Source organism: Manis pentadactyla, chromosome 10, assembly GCF_030020395.1.
Source record: "Manis pentadactyla isolate mManPen7 chromosome 10, mManPen7.hap1, whole genome shotgun sequence".
NCBI lineage: Eukaryota > Metazoa > Chordata > Mammalia > Pholidota > Manidae > Manis > Manis pentadactyla.
Genome location: NC_080028.1, coordinates 87,994,324 through 88,016,191, shown reverse-complemented (window position 1 = coordinate 88,016,191; position 21,868 = coordinate 87,994,324). Strand labels below are relative to the sequence as shown.

At 39.8% G+C, this 21,868-nt stretch overlaps 1 protein-coding gene across 7 annotated transcripts in view; it reads right to left on the bottom strand.

The window, feature by feature from the left end:
* The window catches only part of LOC118923724 (S-adenosyl-L-methionine-dependent tRNA 4-demethylwyosine synthase TYW1), a 312,259-nt gene that overhangs the window by 154,161 nt on the left and 136,230 nt on the right, over window positions 1–21,868 (bottom strand). For 6 of the 7 annotated variants that reach the window (XM_036907895.2, XM_057487213.1, XM_057487212.1 and 3 more), the window contains 2 exons: window positions 18,980–19,089; window positions 1,629–1,806 (listed from right to left, as the gene is read on the bottom strand). In XM_036907895.2, coding sequence (XP_036763790.2) covers window positions 1,629–1,806; window positions 18,980–19,089 — 288 coding nt within the window. The other variant, XM_057487214.1, reaches the window with a different exon arrangement.

Here is a 21,868-nt window from a genome sequence, read left to right as displayed (position 1 = left end):
CTGAACCCCGGAGACTCCACTGAGTGGACGTGGCCTTGGACTTTTCGACACATGGACCAATGATGGCTGGCTCTTCTGGCACCTTGGGGTCAAGGCCTGGAAACTGGCCTCCTGTGTATGGCTGGAATAACAGGAGAGTGGCACCGAAAGGTCACAGTAGTATATCCTGAATGGTCAGAAGGTAGGAGCATCTTACCAGGGAGTTCTATTTTATGATTATGGCCAGTGCATGCACCTCCAGTAGCACTATATAAACCCTTCAGTAAACCCCACAGGAAAGGAGTAAAAGTATGGTATACTATACCTGGAAGGGACCCCCTTCCTGCTATAGTCCTATCACAGGACCAGTCTCTTGCATGCACCCTACCTGATGGACAAGATTTGCCTATGTTGGTGTTGTTAAAACCTGTCTTATTGCCCCTAAAGTCTTTGAGGATTATTATAATTTTTGTTATTAGGAACCTCCTCTGGCTTGAGGATTATTATAATTTTTGTTAACTGTATGAAAATCTTGTTGTATATTAATTATTCTTATTATCTCTTAAGTTGTTGTTATCCTCTGTTGCTATTGTGGAATCTGGTTACAGTGCTCCAGCTTTCTCACACAGGGACCATTGTTGAAGACTGAAAGCATGTAGATTGTAAGGCAGGAATCCTGGAGGAGTGGAGGGTGGGGAAGTTGGGGTTCCTATGACCAAGATCCTCACTGAACTTAAACCACCTGATGATGTAACTGGCCTGTTCCTAGGCTACCACTTCCACATCTTTAGGCAATAAGCTATTATTACACTATATAAAGAGCTGAGCCCAGTGCTCTGGGTGGAGGCAGAGATGCTAGTGCTTGACCTACTGCCAGGAGAACAAGCCAGGTAATAAACCTTTTCACCACAAAGAACATTTTGCTGTCAATTTCTTTGGTCACACTGAATCCATAGCAAACTTGCCCAAGGCTGAAACCCACTGGCAAGACAGTATCTTTTTTAAAATTTCTCATTCTCACTGTCTAACTTTTATCCTTTTAACTGTTATCTAAACAAACAATATCTCCTGCTTTTTGGCTCTCCCATTTTATACCATGCTTGATTACTCTGCAGAAAACAAGATCTTTCTGAATAACAGCATTTGAAGCCTTCTGAACAGCATTTGAAGTCTTCTGTGGTCTATTCCCAACGTTTTTAACTTGGTTTCTAGCTGGCAATCTCTTCCACACTCTGTGGTCCACCTGAACTGTATTTTCATAGTGGTTTCACAAATAACTTCTTACCTGTCTCAGGAGGTTCTCATTAAAAAAATATCATTTCCTATCTTCCTAAGTACCAACTCCAGGGATATTTCAAGACTCAAATTCAATCATGGCCTGTCTGAGAAGTTTTACCCTGTCTCTCCCATCTGGAAAAAACTGCATTCTCTTTTGGATTTCCCCATTAATTTGCATCTCTTTCTTTTTACTAATGTTATCCCCTAATAGAATTGATTTTTAAGATCTGGATCATCTCTGCCCTCCAAAAGCCAATTTGGCTGTAGTTAGTAACCAATAAATCCTTTTTGAATATATTGATGACTTTTAGTTTTATTTTTCAGTCAAACACAGATTCAAACAGCATATCTTAATAAGCTAGACCACTAACCTGATTTCCACAGGGAATTGTGCATTTGTGACCAAGAAACTGGAAATTTTACACTCGTGGAGTAACTTCAAAAACCTGTTGATTTCTGGGTACATTATGGGTTCTCCCACGAGGGACAATGCACAGTGCTTTACCATCATTCCTTCTTCAAAGCGTTCTTCTTTGACACCTGGTACTCCTGGAGAACAGCGTGAAAAAGAACAAGCTCAATAAGGCACAGAGAGAGGATACCTTAATTAAAAATTTTTAATTTATCTTAATGCTCCTTCAATTATAGAGGACAAATTCATTTTTGATGCAGGTAATACAAAATAAGGGCCAGAGTGGGGACAAAACCTAGAATTATTAAATCAGAAACGTCAGTCAACTTCATCCTTGGTTTTAATACTAGTCAGACTACATCAATACAAGCTGGCAAACTAACTCTTAGCTAATTATTTGGAATGTAGAACATATTCTTTTCCATAATTTACATAGTTCTGCATTCTTTCATGCTTGTTAAGAAACTGAATTCAGTATATCTACATAAAGAAAAGCATTTTCTATGAGTGAATTTCCCCCTTCATTCCTCAAGTATGCTGAATTATGAAACTAAACAGAATTGGTCCAAAAGTATATAGAAAAGAAAAAGAAGAAAACTGGCATTCTCACCTTTGGCTTCATGTTGGAATCACCTAGAGTGTCAAAAACTACTGCTGCCAAGGTCTACGGCCAAAGATTTTGTTTAACTGGAGTGAGTGTAAGCCAAGATAAGGGCACCTTTAAAAGCTCTCAGTTGATTCTAACGTGTAGCCAAAGTAAAAAACCACAGCATAAACCAGAGGTCCCCAAATTTGTCTACACAATAGAATGACCTAGGATTCTTAAAACTACCCAACTCCAGGATATAGCACAGACAAATTAAATCACAATCCTTGGGGGAAGAGCACAGGAATCCATAGTTTTAGAAGCTCCCTAGGTGGTTCCAAAGTGCAGACAAGTTTAGGGACCACTGGCACACACCATTGATTCTCAGCAGTAGTTGGACATTGCAATTACATAAGAGCTTTTTAAAAATCCCATGTCCAAGCAGTTTCTCAAACCAATTAAAGCACAATCCCTGAGCATGGGATTCAGACATCAGTATTTTTTAAATGCTCCTCATGTGATTCTTGTGTATAGTGTGGGTAGAGAAGCACTGCTCTGGACTCAAACATAGAAAGCATTCATGAAAGTCCCTCTATCTAACACAGAATTTGAAAGACTTGGAAAACATATAAATAGGCAAATAAAAATATATCTTGTTTACTTTAGATACTAAAATTATCTTTAGGTTCTTTTTGAAGAATACAGTCTCTTTGAAAAGGATACAAATTCCTCATGAAGACTGGGGTGGAGGAAGCATGTTCACATTCCCTCTCAATAACTGATTAGCAATCTTTGAAACATAAAATCACAGTGTATGTTAAGGGTCAAGTTTTATTTATTTTCTTAACTATAAACAGTACCTGCCTCAAAGAATTTTTGTTAGAATTAAATGAGATAATGCATGTAAGTCTTAACAGAGAGTGCTTAACACACAAGAAATATTCATTGAGGATTTCTTATCACCATTACCAGGCCTCTAAAATTATTAAATCACCGTCAATATAACCTAAACAACAAACCTGGAGAAAATAAAGTCAGTTTTCGCTGCTTGCTTCTGCCTTATTTTACAGGAAGTGATTTTGTACACACACACACACACACACACACACACACACACACACACTCTCTCTCTCTCTATTTGGCAATAAACAAATGCAACCTAACACCCAACAGGTCAAACCAACATAATACCAGCTGAAATCTGAGCAATCTAAAATTGGGAAGTTATATCTCATTTTATGACCATCTAACTGGACTTGCAAGAATGTATTTCATGTCAGTATTTTTAGATGACTAATATTTTAGGCTATTGAAATCTAAGGTCTTAACTCAAGTGAATCAATGTTTCAAATAAAACTTGACCCTTAACATACTCTGTGTTGCCAAGACAACTCAGCACTAAGCAAAATCATTCTTTTTTATTAACAAAAAATTGCATTAACTTGAACCCCCCATGAACAGATGAGAAGGGGAGATTTAACCTCAAGCGCAAAATTATCCCCATATTTTAAAAAGTAGAATAATTGAGCATTTGTTAGGCCCTAACCACTGGAAGTCAGATGTACCAGGTCCAAACTCTGGCTCTACCACTAAACTGGTTTGTGTCCTTGGTCAAAGAACTCAATCCTCTATACACATTCCCTGATCTATAAGATGTGGATCTTAAAACCACATGCATACCACACACACATACACACAAACACACATACATTGTAAGAATTCAATGAACTAATAAGCCTCGTAAGAAATACTTAGTGTGGTATCAGGCCCAGAACCAAGCATCCTAAAAATGTTAGTGGCAAACATTTTTATTATGATAATTATTATTATGTGATTTGAAATAGAAATTCCATTTATTTATTTTTAATAAAATGATAATTCCCTTATATTCAACCTATATTTATTGATTACCCACTATATGCCAGGCACTGTTCTAGGCCATTTTCTACCAATACATAGAAAAGAGAAAAGCCTCTGCCTGTGCAGATTATATTCTGAGAGAGAGAATAAATATTAAAAATAATAAATCAGTAAATTCTACAGCAGTGTACTCCAATGAAATTTTCTGAAATGACGCAAATGTAGTCTGTCTGCACAACCTAATACAGTAACCATTAGTCATATGGGACTCTTGAGCACTTGAAATGTGGCTAAAGTGATTGATTAACCAAATTTTTTATTTTATTTCATTTTCATTAATTACAATTTAAAAGGCCACATGTGGCAAATGGCTGCCATATAGGATATGCATCTCTTTAGAATATCAGAAAGTGATACACATGTGAAAAAGAAGAGAGCAGGGTAAGGAAGATAAAGAGTTCCAAGAAGAAAAAGAGGCAGGTGAAACAGGGTGGTCAGGATAAACCTCCCTGAAAAGGTAAGATCTCACTTAAGGGAGAGAGAGGACTAGGCCAAGAGGAGAGGGAAAGAACATTCCGGACACCGGAGAGCCAAGCAAAGCCCCTAATGGGGAGCATGCTGACATATCCAAGAAATTTGAGTAACATGGCTAAGTTATTACTCAAAATACCAATAATGTAATTTTCATTTTGAAAGTATCATATACGGTGCTTGTCTTGCCAATGGGGTTCAGCCCCACGCAAGTTCGCTATGGATTCAATGTGACCAAAAAAAATGACAGTAAAACGTTCTTGGGGTGAAAGGATTTATGTACTCCTGGTGGTAGGTCAAGCACTAGCATATCTGCCTGAACCCAGCACTGAGCCGAGTTCTCTACATAGTGCAATAATAGTTTATTGCCTACAGGTGTGGAAGCAGTAGCCTGGCAACAGACCAGTTACATCATCAAGTGGTTTAAGTTCAGTGAGGATCCTGGCCATAGGAACCCCAACTTCCCCAAACTCCACCGCTCAAGGATTCTCACCTTACAATCTACACACTTTCAATCTTCTGCAATGGTCCCTGGGCAAGAAAGCTGGAGCAGTGTAACCAGATTCCACAACAGCAACAAAGGCTAACAACAACTTAGAGATAATCACAAAAATTAACATACACCAAGGTTTTAATACAGGTAACAAAAATTATAATCCTCAAGCGAGAGGTGGTTCACAATTCACAAAGACCTTAGGGGTAATAATACACGTTTTAATTACACCAACATAGACAAATTTTGCGCATCAGGTTGGATGCATGCAAGAGAGTGGTCCTGTGATAGGCCTGAGGGAAAAAGAGGTTCACGTTCAGGAGTAGTGTACCATATTTTTATGCCTCTCCCCGTGGGGATTACAGAAGGGTCAATATATACTGCTACTGGAGGTGCATGCACTAGCCATAATTATAAATCAAAACTCCCAGGTAAGATGTTCCTACCTTCTAGACGTTCAGGATATACTACTGTGACCTTTGGGGGCCACTCTGCTGTTATTCCAGCAATAAACAGGAGGCCAGCTTCCAGGCTCTGTCCACAAGGTGCCAGGAGAGCCAGCCATTGTTAGTCCATGTGTCAAAAAGTCCAAGGCCACATCCACTCATGAGTCTCCAGGGTTCAGTGCAGTTGGTGCTGGCAGAAAGATATTACTCTGGTAGAAGAATCTCGGCTTCATTGGTTCTTCCTTGCTTTGTACTTGCAGTTGTATATGGGAGGCAGTCATATATGTTAACAGATCTACAGGGCTCAGGGTTCCCTTTCGGGGTCTCTCATTCAAATGCCATAGCATGGTACTTAAGTGGACTGACCATCCCCACAGACTATCGGTATCTGACTTTAGTCGAGATTTTAACAAGCCATTGTGCCTCTCTATCATGCTTTCTGTGGTAGGATTGTATGGCACATGAAACTTCCATTTGATTCCCACCTGTTGCACCCATTCTTGCAGTGTATGTCCAGTGAAATGGGTGCCCTGATCACTCTCAATTATCTGTTGTCGGCCATAGGCAGCAAAGAGATGCTCTAGACCTCTTTTGGTCATCTGCAGGTTTGCACAACAGTTAGGAAAAGCAACCAAAAGTCCTGTAGCTGTGTCCACACAAGTCATGGCATACAGATATCCTTCCAACACAGGTAGAGTCACACTATAGTCTGTCTGCCACCTGACAAGGGGTATAGGCCCCTTAGCTATTGTCCCATGTTGCTGTGGAATTTGATGTAAGTCCCTTTTGGAGCACACTCTTGCCAGGCTCTACTAACTTCTTGAAAGGTCAAAGGCAAACACCACCGATGGGCTACAGCCCACATTGTCCTTTGCCCTGCATGCAACAAAAGCTCATGTAACCATTGGGCTATATCAGAGGTAGGGCTCCCTTTCCTCTAACCAACATATCTGAGCCAATTTATCTTCTTCATCATTTCCTGGGGATGCCAGTGGCAAATGACCTGTCACATGGTATACTGTAATTATTTTACTCTGACCACAGGCCCATAAGTCTTGCCACAATTCTTGCCCCCAAATGGGTCGGTGACCAACTAGCCAGCTGGCATGGTACCAGGTTGGTAGCCACAGGGTCAAGCCCTGATACACAGCCTAGCTGTCAGTACAGACAACTATAGGGGAGGGCTCCTGGCTGATCACAAGCACACAGCCTGCAACTCTGCCCATTGGCTGTTCTTCCCCTCACCATCTCCCATCCATATTGTCTCAGTCTTAGGACGGAAAGCTATGGCCTCCATTTTGGGGGCTGCCCATGCTGGAGCCATCTGTGTACCATGCATCTCTGGGTATAGGAGCTCTTCCCTCCCAGTAGGGACTCTCTGCTACTAATGATTCAAAAGCAAGTACTTCCTGCTTTTCACTAGTATATGTCAATGGCCCTAATAAGCATTGGTGTTCTTAAGGGGCTACTGGAGATGGCACTACACTGCTTTAGGTAAGCACCCCACTTGGCCAGTGTGGGCTTTTGTGCCACACCACTCCTTGGCTTTTGGGTCCAGTCTCGTACCTACCCCAAGATGGGATAGGTGGTTATTACCTTTATTTATCAGGGCCATTCCAGTGATGGGTTCTGTAGCCAGCAAGGCGTGATACACAGCAACCAGTTGTTTTTCCATCAAAGTGTATCATACCTCTGCCCCTTTCCAGAGTTGTGACCAGAATACAATAGGTTGGCGAGTTTGTTCAAGCCGCTGCCAGAGACCCCAGCATAACCATCTTCAGTGACATGAACATCCAGCTCACAGGGCCTGGATGGGTCTATCACACTCAAGGCCTGCATGGCCTTGAATGCCCGTTTTGCTGTAGTCAAGGCAGATGCACATGTCTCATCCTAGTCCCACCTGATGCCCTTTTGTACCAACCTGTATAAGGGCTTCAGAATTTGTGCCAAGTGCAGGATAAGCACTCTCCAGTAGCCTAGAAGACCCAGAACTCGTGTAGCAATTCTACAGTTGTAGGGGTAGGAAAGGCCTGGACTTTATCTATAACTGCTTCTGGTATAACTTTGCTCTTACCCGACCACAAGACCCCTAAGAATTTGACAGACAAACCAGGTCCTTGAATCTTGGTACTGTTCACGGCCCATCCTTTCCCCTGTAAATGTTGCAGCAGTCTAGGTGCTGCACCTTCTAGATCTGAAAGAGAATCAGATGTGAGCATGATATCATCAATATAATGGTACAGAGGCAACACTGGCGGTTTCTCCCATGTAGCCACATCCTAGGCTATAAGTCCATGACACATGGTGGGACTGTGGAGGTATCCCTGTGGAAGTATGGTGAAAGTCCATTACCGTCCTTGCCACTGAAGGCAAACTGTTCCTGACTTTCCTGCTCAATGTCAATGGAAAGAAGGCATTAGCAACATCTACCACATTCATGGCTGAGGGTATCCATCAAGCCTGCTATAGAGGGGACAGCAGCATGCACAGGGGTTATGACTTTATTCAGTTCTCTGTAATCCACAGTCATATGCCAGAAGCCATCTGGCTCTTTTCCTGGCCACACTGGAAAATTGAAAGGACAATGGGTGGGCTGTATAATACCCACCTATACCAGCTCCTGGAGAGTTTCTCCAGTGTCTTTTTGCACTCCAGGGTGTTTGTATTGTTTGATATTAGTCACCCTCTGAGACACAGGGAAAGCTGTGGGCAGTTGCCTAGCATGTCCCCTCAGAGCTGCCTTCACCATATGTACTGTCAGTCTGAACTCACCTGCAGTGGTCTGCAACCATAGACCCTGCAGGATATCAATGCCCAAAATATACTCAGGGATAGGAGATATATACACAGTATACTCTTTTGGAGGTAGGTGCCCTATTCCCAAAGGGATTTTAGCTTTTTTCAGTCTGATAGCCTTACCCCTATATCCATCTATGATAGTGGAGGTCCCAGGGAACTGCTCAGGGTTACCAAGAATCAGTGAACAATCAGACCTGTGTCCACCAGAGCCAGGACATATTGTACATACACTGGGGACCGATGGATAGCTATTTCAACATGTGGCCTCCGGTCCCCCTCCTGGTCCTCAGAGCAGGTACCTCTACCTTCCCCTCAGTAGAACCATGTTCCCCAGTCATCTTCCTGTGTGGGCTCAAGTGAGGCTGGCTCACTCTCCAGCAGGAAGTTTTGCAAACACACAGGCCAGACTTGTGGCTCTGTCTCTGAACTCTGCCTCTTTAGTCTTAATGGCTGGAACTACTGCTCTGGTTTCATTGTTGCCATAGCTCTAGTAAGATCCTATTTGACCTCCCATCTAATTTCCTTCCGTCTACTCCTGCCCTTATTAAATCGACCCACATCTAGGTCCTTGTAACCTTCATGGGGCACTTTAAATTCTCCTTGTGAGTAGCAGACCTCATTTCTTTCCATGTTCTCATTGCTACAGCCTCTCCTAAGTCTGCTACTGTACATGTCACCTCGCTTATGGGCTGCCCTAAGTCAGGGGAAAGAATGGCCACAAGAGACCCAAAGAGGGATGTGGGAGCTGTTTGAAGCACAATATTTCTGATCCCAGTAGTGAAAGTCTCCTCATCTGGGCGACAATTTTCTGGACTATAGATAGCATTTCTTATGCCTAGCTCTCATAACAGCTGTTGGAGCTCAGCATACATCTGCCATCTAGCAGGAGAGGATGGGAGATCACCCTGATTGGGTCACACAGCACAAAGTGCAGCCATAAGCTAATCGAGGAAGGAGTGATTCCCTGGGTTCTGAAGAACACTTTGTAACCACCATCTCAATACAGGCTGAAACTGTCTTTCCCATTTCTGGGAAAGCCAGCTTTCCCATTTCTGATCCTGACAGAACAATTCCATTCAACCCTAAGTTCCACAGATGCAGGAGCCAAGGTCTATTAATGCAAGGCCTTCTGCCTAAACCAGGAGCCCAAGTCCACCAGCTCAGCCTGAGTATAGGGGCAGAGCATAGAGTGCTCCACGACCTGGGGAGGGGACTGCACCTCCTCTTGGGGAACTCTCAGTTGCTGGGTCTTTATTTTCTTTACAACCACTGGACATGCTTTCAGAGGAAGGTTCAGTGCCTTCAGTACCACCTCTTCATCCTTCCCCAGCTCCTCCATTTCTGGCATTGATGGCACCTTTCTCTCCCATCCCCCGAGTGCCTCCTCTGCTACAACGCTTACCTTTTCTACAGTGCCTCACAGCAATGCTAGCTCAGTCTTCAGCAGTTCTCTTATTTTCCTCAATGCTTCACAGCTGGCATTCTCATGCCATCCACCCCCTCCAACCCTACCCGCCTCCCCCACCACCTGTTCTTCCCTCAGGAGTTCGTCTTTTTCCTTTACGGCCTTTTCCTTCTTCAGAACACCTGGCAGCGCTGCTATCTCGTTCTGTAAGGAATCTTTTGCCTCTTCAACAACACCTTGCTGCCGGCATTCCCTTTCTGCCTCCTCTCGCATCAATGCCATTTCCTTCTTCAGTGAATTCACAGCAGTCTGTAGCTCATGTTCTTGTGCTGCCATTTCTTGGGTCTTTTTCAGGAGCATGTCCTTCTCTTCTGTAGACTTTTTTGAAACTGTGAGAAGCAGCCAACCCACAGTCCGTGCTGCCTCACGGTCACTCTGTCGCTCAAAAGACACACTTACTATACCAAGGGCCACCCCTACTGCCTCAGGTATCACCTCCACTTGCCTCCAGTCCTGGGGTGGTGCCCAGTCCTCTAGGAGGCAAGCCACCTCAGACCACATACCCACTGGGGGACAATTCCCTGTCTCCCCATTCATAGGGGCAGCCCACTGAAGCACCCCTCCCGTAAGGGCAGCCTGTCTTTTTCCTTGGTCAACAATGAAAACCCTGCTGACTTCTCCAATTGTCTTGCCAATGGTTTTCAACTCCCGGCAAATTCACTAGGGATTCAGTGTAAACCAAAGAAGTGACAGTAAAACGTTTCTTTGGTGTGAAAGGGTTTACTACCCAGATTGTTCTCCTGGCAGTAGGTAGAGCACTAGCATCTCTGCCTCCGCCCAGGGCACTGGGCCGAGCTCTCTATATAGTGAAATGATAGCTTATTATTGCTGACGGGTGTGGAAGCAGCCCAGCAACAGGCCAGTTACATCATCAAATGGTTTAAGTTCAGTGAGGATCCTGGCCATAGGAACCCCAACTTCTCCACAGTGCTGTATTAAGAACAGAAGACCAAGGAGATAACCTAATCTGCCAAGAGGCTACTATACACTCTAAGCAAGAAATGATGGTGGCTTGGACCAAGGTGGCAACAGTGGAGGAGGCATGATGGGATCTGTTTCAAAGGTATAGTCAACAGGATTTTCTAATGGATTAGATGTAGAGTATGGCAGAAAGAGAGGTGTCAGTGATTTCTACATGTTGGCCAAAGCAACAGAGTTGCACCGAGACAAAGAAAGCCTTGAGGCTGGTCACAGTGGGGGGAGATCATGTGCATCAATTCTAGCCTTGTGACGTCTGATGTGTCTTGTTTATCTGAATGTGTGTTCAAGTTCAGATTCTGGGAGAAAGGACTAGATGGAAATAAACATTTTGACAAACAGATAGCATTTCCATCCAGGGACTGAATAAGATTACCAAGGCAGTAAATTAGACAGAAAAGAGGACCAAGGCCTGAGTGTTAGTGTGGTTAAAATTGTAGTATTTCCAGAATATCTCACCTGGCTTCAGTGCATATGCACATCAACAGGCATTTCTCGGGTGGATAGAAGTTCATCTCTATATCAATGGTTAAATTACCTGGGCAACCGAGGGCTTATTTGAACCTGAGAGGTTAGGGGAAGGTCCTGGCTTGCTTCTGCCACAGTAGGAGAAACAGCCCCAGACTGCAGTTTGTAAGCAATAAAAGGGTTTTAAACTTTATTTCTCCCTTTGACTGATTTTTATTTTAGAGGTATTTGCCCTGGGATTTCCTCTCCCCAGAGTTACAGTTAGGATACTCACATATGTAGGGAAAGGATGAAGGACCAGCAAACAACACTACCAAGGAGCAGCCAGGAAGGAAGGAGGAAAACTTAAAAGCAAAGAGCTCAACTGCCATCTTCTCCAAGAGCTACACCTAAAAACATCATACCTGCCCATTTAGACAACTACAAGAACAAACAAATAACAAGACAAAAAAAGTCCTGAGGAAAACTTCCTAGAGTAAGGATTCCAGTATTTTTAAATTATTCTAATTATCTCAAAAGTAAGGGATTGGAAAGAATATGTAAATCCTTGGATCCCTCCTCCATAAAAGTGGATTTCTACTTCGTGCTTACTGCCAAAAGCTATTATAGTAGTCTTTCCAAAACCAGGCCCTTAGAGACTTAATCTCATGCCTTCCTTCACTGCCCTCAAAGAAATGTGTCAGCATATAAGACATCCTCTAAACTTCTAATGGAAAGAAGTTCTGTAGCAGGAAGATAGTGTAAGGAACAGCAGACACTATCTTTCAGCCACAAATCCACAGGGATATTTCCCACTGAGTCACATACACACACAATCTTTTGTCTTCGTGTTTCCCTAATTACCCCTTTTGCAACCAAAGTCTGCTTTGTTATTCTTATTTTTTCTTTATTTTCTTAAGTTTCTGACATTTCTCTTATCCTGAACAGCTTCCTCATTCTGGCCAATCACTACAGTTCATCAGATTAACTAGGAAGCATACCTTACCTCACTGAAAGATACCAACGCAGGAATTAAAGATTCCAGAATTATCCTAATGTCACAGCAATGAATAAAGTAACATACAAATAAACATGATACATTGTTCAACGTGAAGTATTCTTATTTCTGAAGTTTGGGCCAATCAGAAATAAAGTATTCTCTTCATTCTTCTCATAACAATATAGTTTCTGGCCAAAATTCTTCCTACAACATCATATATATCTTTGATATATGGTAATCCCCCTTTATCCACAGTTTCCCTTTCCAGTTTCAGTCGCCTGTGGTTAACGGAAGTCTGGAAGCAGATGATCCTCCTCCTCACCTATTAACAGAAGTTCAACAGTAGCCTAATACTACATCACAATGCCTGTACCATTCACCTAACTTCACCTCATCACACAGGCATTTTATCATCTCTCATCATCACAAGAAAGGTGAATACATTTCAACAAGATGTTCTGAGAAAGAAAGAGACCACATTTATATAACTTTTATTAAGTCTATTGCTATAATTGTATTTTATTAGTTATTGTTAATCTCTTGCTGTCTAATTTATAAATTAAGTTTTATCATAGGTATGTATGAATAGGAAAAAGCAGTATATATAGGGTCCAGTGATATCTGCCATTTCTGGCATCCACTGGGGGTCTTAGGATGTATGCCCCATGGAGAAGGAGGGGACGACTAGTAACTTCCACTGGGAACTTTTTCGTAAGTAAGCTTCAGAAAACAATCAGCAGGTAGTGCTCTCTTCCCCACCTCCCCCATACTTCTTTTGGATATGTACTTGAGCAAAGCTCCTTTGTAAAAACCATCTGTTGGAGATCATTTGTTTTTTGCATTACTTCACTTCTAGCTTAAACTGTAGATAAAAACATCTAACAACAAATGATTTCTTTATTATCTTTGCATCTGCACTGAGGACCTTCATTCCTCTCACTTTGATGTCTGCTGAACTGATGAGAAACTGAACTAAAGAAGCCTCAACCTCATTCTCTGAGAACTATTTCACTCTGCTAGAGGAACAAGCAGCATTTTGAGAAGATGCTGAATTGCCCTGAAATTTTGACCCACTTGTAATCAATATAAAGTTGATTTTGCATGTGTATAAAGGGAAAGCTAATAAAGGTCATGAGAAAAAAATATTTTAATCATTCAATGGACTAACTGAAAAGACAATGATTGCCCTTGGAATTGAGAATAGAAGCACAAAAAGGAGGCATTTGAAAAGTCAGAGTATCTTCAAAATCTGTTTATGACTAGCCACTTAGCTGAAGCTGAAAACTCAGAGGCAATAAGCAAAGGACCCAACAAGTCTCATCGTATACAAAAATAAAATCATAAAGTGACAGAGCCAGATGCATGGGAGAGAATGGGTGTTCTTCATGGGGTGGGAAAGCACACAAGAAAACAAAGGACTCCACGCCAGAATAACGGAAAGTACTGAGTTAAGACAGGACCTCTAAAAGAGGATGAAGTGAGGTTATCCAGAAGATAATAGGGAAATGGCTTCAAACCTTTGAAAATAGGCTGTAATGTTCCACAGCATTTCCATTTAAACCTGAAATTCTATTCCCACAGATACAATATTATTAAAATGGAGTTTAAGTCACCATTCAAACCCCTAAACACCAAATCAACTTATAGGACTAATAAATCTATTTCAATATTACCTAATAAAATTCAAGTATTTTTTCCTACAGGAAAATGTATCCCAAGTTCCAACTAAGGAAACCAGAAACAGACCTCTCCTCTGGTTTTTCAGTTTTGCTTTTTTTAACCCCAAGGAGTACTAGGGTGATCATATCAGAGCTCTAATAGGGTAACTATCAGGGTATGGAAGAAGAGAAAGGGCAACTAGTTTCCCGCAGGGCATCTGTATCACATGAGATGAGCCACCTCTCTAGGCAATCTCTATTGACTCTCCACCAGGGACTGAAATGAGATCTCGAGTTATATTGCTGCCACCTTACAGTTAAAAAGTAGGATCCATGTCAGAGCGGCACCCATGTGAGGAGATTGGGTTCAAAAGAAGTAGAGTGACTTTCATTAGCCTCGCCATCCTTACTCTGAGGCTGACTATCCAGAAAGAAGGATAACTTGCTTTACTTATACCCCTTCCCCTAGCAATGAATGAAAGATAGACTGAAGAGATTTCACTGAATGCAAGAGGATTCGGGTTCATAAAAAAGAAAACTTCAGACTATAATCACTGATAATGACTAAGTCAAGTTAAAAAATCTCATTGCCTGGTTAATACCTACAATAAAATAAACAATCATCAATTTCAGCAGTTTATTACTTTCTGCCAAGATCTAAGAAGATACAAAACCTTACCAATATTCTACAATAATAAAAATCTACAATTTTGACAAAGCTCTATTTTTTAAAAGAAAACAATTAACATTTTTGCCTTTTAAATGTTACAGACTACCACCAGTTTTACTGAAGAACTTTGGATTCTTACAAATTACATATTGCATTCTTTTATAATTCAGGTTTTTTCTTTTCTAATAGTATAATATTATAGCAAGATTTACTGTGATTATCACAGCAGTAAGGCAGCTTTTCAAAAACAAGTCATGTCTTGTTTAAGCTCAGAATAAAGTAAAAAGCATTAACAAATAGTCAACACAATCCAAAAACTGGAAATTAAGGGAGCTCTCACTTTTTGTGAAAATATAATATATTGAATAATAAATGAGAGTTCCTTTATGTCCATGTGATAGCCTCTTCACATACACATTTGTTTCCTATTACTACTTTAAAGAAAAACTGCTTTGGTACCCTGTAGAGTAGTGGTGCTCAGGTATCAACCAGTTCCAGTTTGAAAACTTTTAGGAGATTTATTGTTGACTGTTTTGCTGACATGATTGTAACATTTTGTCAAGTCAGTTAATTAAGATAAGAAAAAAGAATCCTTTGTGAGAATTACCAGGGTAAAGTAAATACTGTATAAAAGTTATTTTTAAGAATGAAATTGATGGCAGTTATTGAATTTCTCGGTGAAAGAAAAAAGAGGGAATAGATGAAAGGAAAAGAGGGGATTGATGAAAGGAAAAGAGGGGATGCAAACTCAAAAGTCCATGCAGGTTTACTGCTAAGCCTGAGGACACCCCTGTTCTGGCTAGCAGAACAAAGAAGGTGTCTCTACAGGCTAAGAGGCTTTTTATGGCCAGGGTTTTTGGTGGGCTCTTTGAGGGGAGGAGTCAGGGGAAAGGTAGGCTTGTGGCTTGCTGATGTGTCCTCTGGAGAATGCTTATAGCCTAGGTAAGATGAAACTTAGGTCTCTCTGAGATGGTGGGTGGGCTTATTCAAAAGACAGCATTCCTGTCCAGATTCTATCACTGGGGATCATTTCCTCTCCCTTAGGCATTCTCCACCCTTATTCAGGACTCACTTGTTCATTCATATGCTCTTTTCTTTCTCCCTGCAATCCTGTATCTATTGCTCCCAAAGACAATATACATTTTGAAATTCTTTCATTTCTTCTCTCATGGAACCTGAAGACAAACTATTTGAGAATCCTATTGATTAAAGTAACCCAAGGTTACTGAGCAGATACACCTTTCTGCACAGGACAAGCCCTTCAAACAAGCCAGGCAGACAAGAAACAACACGTGCTCACTGAGCTCACCTAGCACATTATTAATGTGAATAAGGCCAGCCTCATGATTTATTCATTACTTATTTCCATTTAAAGTGCATTTGCAAAAAGTGCTCCTGTCAGAAAAATTACTATCAAAGCTCAGATTGTCATCCTATATCAAGGACATCTCAGAATGGAAAAATGAATGTCTACTCCTCAGGACTGCTTCCTCTCCACACAACTTAATCAGGGAAATTCCCAGATGTCCGGGAAACACATCCTTGGTCATTGTCCGATTATTTAAGGATTCAATTGGCTCTTTAAGCACTAAACCAAAACAAACTTAGACTATAAAGATAAAATTACTAGCATATGCCTGCTTCTCACGTTATTATCTGTGATGGTTAATTTTCAATGTCAACTTGGGACATGGTGCCCAGATTTCTGGTCAAACATTATTCTGGATGCTTCTGTGAAGGTGTCTTTTGGATGAGATTAATGTTAATCAGTGGGTTTTGAATAAAGCAGAAAGCCCTCTATAATGTGGATGAACCTCATCCAATCAGTTGGAGGCCTTAATAAGAACAAAGGCTGATCTCCATCAAACAAGAAGGAATTCTGGCTGCAAACTGCCTTTGGAACTCAACTGCAACTCTTTCCTGAATCTCCAACCTGCTGGTCTATCCCATCAGATTATTTTTCAGACTTGCCAAACCTGTACAATGAGCCCATTCCTCAAATCAATCTATCAATCTCTATGAACCTGTCTACACACACAGACATACATACACTAATGCATGCATATACAGCATGCTGTTGACCCTTTTTCTCTGGAGAATTCTGACCAATATATTATTCAAAAGAAAACAAAACTGCATTGAAATTTATTAAAAAGACATGATTTATTTGAAGATCAATAATCAGTGTAAATTAAATCAATAATGAATGTAAGAAAAGCTAGTCAAATTCCAGATGTGGAGACTTACTAGTTCTTCACAAGTTCTGTTTCATTTCCCTAAAGACCGATGAGACACTAGTTTATCCAAATGACAGAAAGTAATTTGTTCAAAAAGAAAAAAAATTTTTCAAGATGAAAAATTAAGATACTTATTAGCATCTTTGCAGATGTACAAAAATAAGTCAGCACATGCACAGACACACAAAAATGCACTGGTCAACTGTCCATAGAAAATTCATAAAGAATAAAAGGTATAATTATTGACTAATTATCCTCTATAAATTACTATTAACCTTGAATCATACTCATAAGAAGTAAGAATGGTAGTAAGAAGTTCTGAGTTATAAGAAATATACTTGGTCTTTGGTCCTGGTTCCTGGCACAAGCTCCTAAAACCCTTGGGATATTCTGATTAATAGGAGTGTCATTCATAAGGAAGCCCCTTTTAAGCATACCTGAATTTATAATAATCAGATGAATTAGGGCCTTAAATGGCCTCAGGATGGGACTGATAACCAGAAAGAGCAAGTGATTAGAAGACTGGTTTTTCAACCATATCCAGTGACCTCTGAGAAAGGGAAAGAGGGCTTCCAATTACGTTCTGTAAAAACTCTTCGATAAGAGGTGATGAGCTTCCACGTTGGTGATTGTATCTAAGTGCCAGCAGGGTGATACACCTCAGTTCCCCAGGGACAGAAGCTCCTGAGCTCTGGACCCTTCCAGACCTTGCCCTATGTACCTCTTCATCTGCCTGTTCACCTGTATGTTCTGTAATATCCTTTATAATAAACTGGTAAACAGAAGAAAATGTTTCTCTAAGTTCTGTGAGTCATGCTAGCAAATTAATTGAACCTGAGGAGAAAGTGGTAGCAACCTCCAATTTATAGACAGTCAGTCAGAAGCACAGGTAACAACCTAGACTTGAGATTGGCTTCTGAAGTGGGGGCAGTCTTGTAGGACGGAATCCTTATCCTGTGGAGTCTGATGCTATCTGCAGACAGTGTTAGAACTGAATTAAATTTATATGACACACAGTCAGTGTCCACTGAGAATTAGAAAATTGTTTAGTGGGTCAGAAAAAAACACACATCAGAAGTAGTATAATCTCAAGAAGAGTGCCCTGACAGAACAAATTTCTTTACATAAAAGAATCTGATCTTCAAAATACAAAAATTTCTTTCCAAAAAAAAACCTGATCTTCAAAATGCTGGTTACTGGGGTTTATAAAGACTCCCATATGAAGGTGCACCAGAAGAATGCCTATGTCAAATCAACCTTGTTGGCTGGAATCCATTTTTTACTGCTACATATGAAAGGAAAGGAGAATATAGGCAAGAAAGACTTATAAGTGTTAGGTGGAGGCAAGCATGGAAATTTAAGAGGGAACCTAACAAATTTCAGTTCATCATATGCAGCTCTCACATTAGAAGTCATCACTTTATTAAGCCCAACCTGTCTACAATGGTGGGACTCAAAAGTGTGGTTCTGGTTCAACATCACCACCACCACCTGGAAAGTTGTAGAAATGTACATTCTTGGGCCCCACCTCAGATTCACTAAACCAATCTCTGGGAAAGGAGACCAGGAATCCATATTTTAACAAGCCCCCCAGATGATTCTGATACTCACTAAAGCTTGAAAACTAGTAACCTCCAGGAAAGTCAAAATAGCTTTAAGTATGACACAGAATTAAATCAGGAAATTCTATAAACTGATGGACAGTTTTACTATATGTGCAGGAAATTATTATTATTATCCCTCCTTTTTTGTAAGGCATTTATTCAAAAAGGTGCTTTTCCAATTCCAACTGATATTATTTAATTTTTCAATGATCTAAAATTTTCAGTCCACTCATGAAGCTGCTTTGTGCTTACCAAAACAGAACAATAGCAAAAGTTTCTAGGAAGGATGATGACACATTCCCAGGCTGAATGCACCATATAATAAATTGCTAAACTTTGAATAAAGTTCTCCCATCATCTGGATATAAAAGTTATCAGTAAAAACTAAAAGGCCAAAATGTACAAAATATTTCTACAAAATTTCCACTTCCCTATACAAAAGTTTGCTAGTGGGGACAAAGTCCTGCAAAAAAGACAATTCCTCTGCCAGTTTATTCAGACTATTAGCAGTCCTTCATAGAGGGTAAATACAGTACCTTTAAACTGCTTGATCATGTTCTGATGGTTTTCAATGGCTCCTTTTAAGATCATTTCAGGCTGGTCCATCTTCCACCGCCATTCAGTGCCCACTGGATTGGTGTGGTGCCTACAAACAAGAGGTAAAGTTCCAAATGATTCCCTGTGGTAAGATCTCAGCTAGTTACCTATTATGTGGTAGTCCAGAAAATCGTAAAGTCAGGGTTGGTTTCCCACTAAGACCTCAGCTATTTACAGCAGTATTTTCCAACTTATTTTAAGTCATGACACTGAGTAAAGCAGGATAAAGAAGAGTGCCTGGCCAAGATGGGCATGTCATCAGAACAATACAAAATAAGCATCCTTCTCTCCTATCCACCCACCATCAGCCTAAATATCCATTAACAACTAATAGCGGGATATTGCTGGAATTGCTGCAAAATCATAGTGACTGACCCTCCCCTTAGAGGCGATGATCTTACAAATATAATTTTAAATAAAACATCTACAAATTTCAATTGTGTTTGATTGACTATATCTCCACACATATGTACGTAATGCTTAATCACCAGTTCTTTAATTCAGGAGGATTTTGTTTTTTGTTAACCTGTTTATCTTCTATTTAACTTCTACCAGAGCAAAAGAGCACATCAAAAAACTGGAGGGAACATTTTAAGTTGATTTGCCTTAAAACAAACTACAAATCACATCCAGGGGAAAAATAATCAACAGAGTGAAAAGGCAACTATGGAATGAGAGAAAATATCTGCAAACAACTTATCAGGAAAGGGGTTAATATACAAAATATATAAGGAACTCTAACTCAAGAGCAAAACAAAACAAACAAAAACAAAAAGCAAAAAACAACTCAATTTCAAAGTGGGCAAAGAACTTGTAACTCATTTAAAAAATGGGCAAAGGACTTGACATTTCTCCAAAGAAGCTATATGAATGGACAAATAAGCATACAAAAAAGTACTCAACATCACTAATCATCAGAGATTTGCAAATCAAAACTGCTATATCACCTCACACCTATTAGTATGGCCAAAATAAAACAACAAAAAACACAAGCTAGCAAGGATATGGAGAAATTAGAACCCTTATACACTATTAATATAAAATGGTACAGCCACTATGGAAAACACTATAGATGTTTCTAAAAAATTAAAAACAGAACTACCATATAATGTAGCAATCCCACTTCTGGGTATTTGTTCAAAAGAACTGAAGTCAGAATTTCAAAGAGGAATTTCCACTCCCATGTCCACTGCAGCATTATTCACAATAGCCAAGATGTATAAGAAACCTAAATGGGTATCAATTAATGAATGAATAAAGAAAATGTGTATGGGATGGAATATTATTCAGCCTTAAAAAACAAGAAGGAAATCTGCCATATGTAATAACATGGATCAAACTAGGGCACATTATGCTAAATAAAATAAGCTAGCAATAAAAGGGCAAATACTGAATGGTATGTAATATGGGGTATATATAATAAACAAAATAGAAGCAGAGAGTAGAACGGTGGTTGCCAGGGTCTAGAGAAGGGGGAAATAGGGAGTTGCTATTCAATAGATATAAAAAAAATTGTTATATAAGATAATCAAGTCCTAGAGATCTGCTGTACAACATTATAATTAACAACACTTAAACTTTTCTTAAGAGAGTAGAGCTCATGTTAGCTGTTCTTGCTACAATAATAATAATAAAACACTGTTTTGGGGCAAAATTATGATTCTACTAAATATAGAGAATGAGAAATTTTTTGTGAAAAGTACACACTTTAGTAACTACTTTAAAAACAGAAGGCCCTTTAAACATATTCTTTCCTGCTTTTCAAACAATGATTTAATTGAGCATATTAAAAATCTAGTTCCAACTCTTTATGCACTTTGATGTATGAAAGAATCTGTAAAATAGAGGCAAAAAAAGCAAGGTACAGAACATTGTAAAGTATCCTACCATTTCTGTGTGTGTATACACACACCTTACAGGCATATTTATGCATACACACATACAAATTTGCATATGTGTAGAATATCTCTAAAAACCTTAGTGACTGGAAGACAGGAATGTAAGAGAGACAATTTCCACATTATAACCTTCTGTGTATTTTGGATTTTTCACAACATGCAAGAATGACTTTTCAAAATACAATTAAATATATTTTTAAAACTTGTGCTCACTACTCAAGCCAAGTAAACCCTTTTAACTCATATACCATAAAATTCCATTTAAAGTATACAATTCAACAGCTTTGGGCACCCACCACACCATCAATTTTAGAACATTTTTACCATCCCAAAAAGAAATCCTGTTCCCCTTAGCTATCACTCTTCAATCCACATTTCCACTCCAGCCCTAGGCAACTACTGATCTACTTTCCATCTCTACAGGTTTGTCTATTCTGGGCATTTCACAGAAATATAACCATAAAATATATGACCTTTTGTGACTGGCTTAACTTAGCATCATGTTTTCAAGGTTCATTCATGCTGCAGCATGTACCCCTACTTCATTCCTTTTTATTACCAAATAATATTCATCAGATAGACATACACATATTTTGTTTATCCATTCATCAGGTGGTGAACACTTGGTTATTTCCAATTTTTGAACAGTATTAGTATCTTTTCATGTGTTTATTGGGCATTTGTATAACTTCTTTGGAGAACTGTCTATTCAGACCATTTGCCCATTTTTGTAATCAGGTTATTTGTTCAAGGTAGATATAACTCTTCAATTGAAATTTCAAAGTACAAAATGTTCACTTAAACAGAAATGAGACATACAAAGGTAAACCTGGGATATCTATACACATAACATTAAACAACTCCATCTGAACATTAGCAGAATAGTTATATTTTATCTATCCATAACAAGTCTACTACCCGTATCATCAA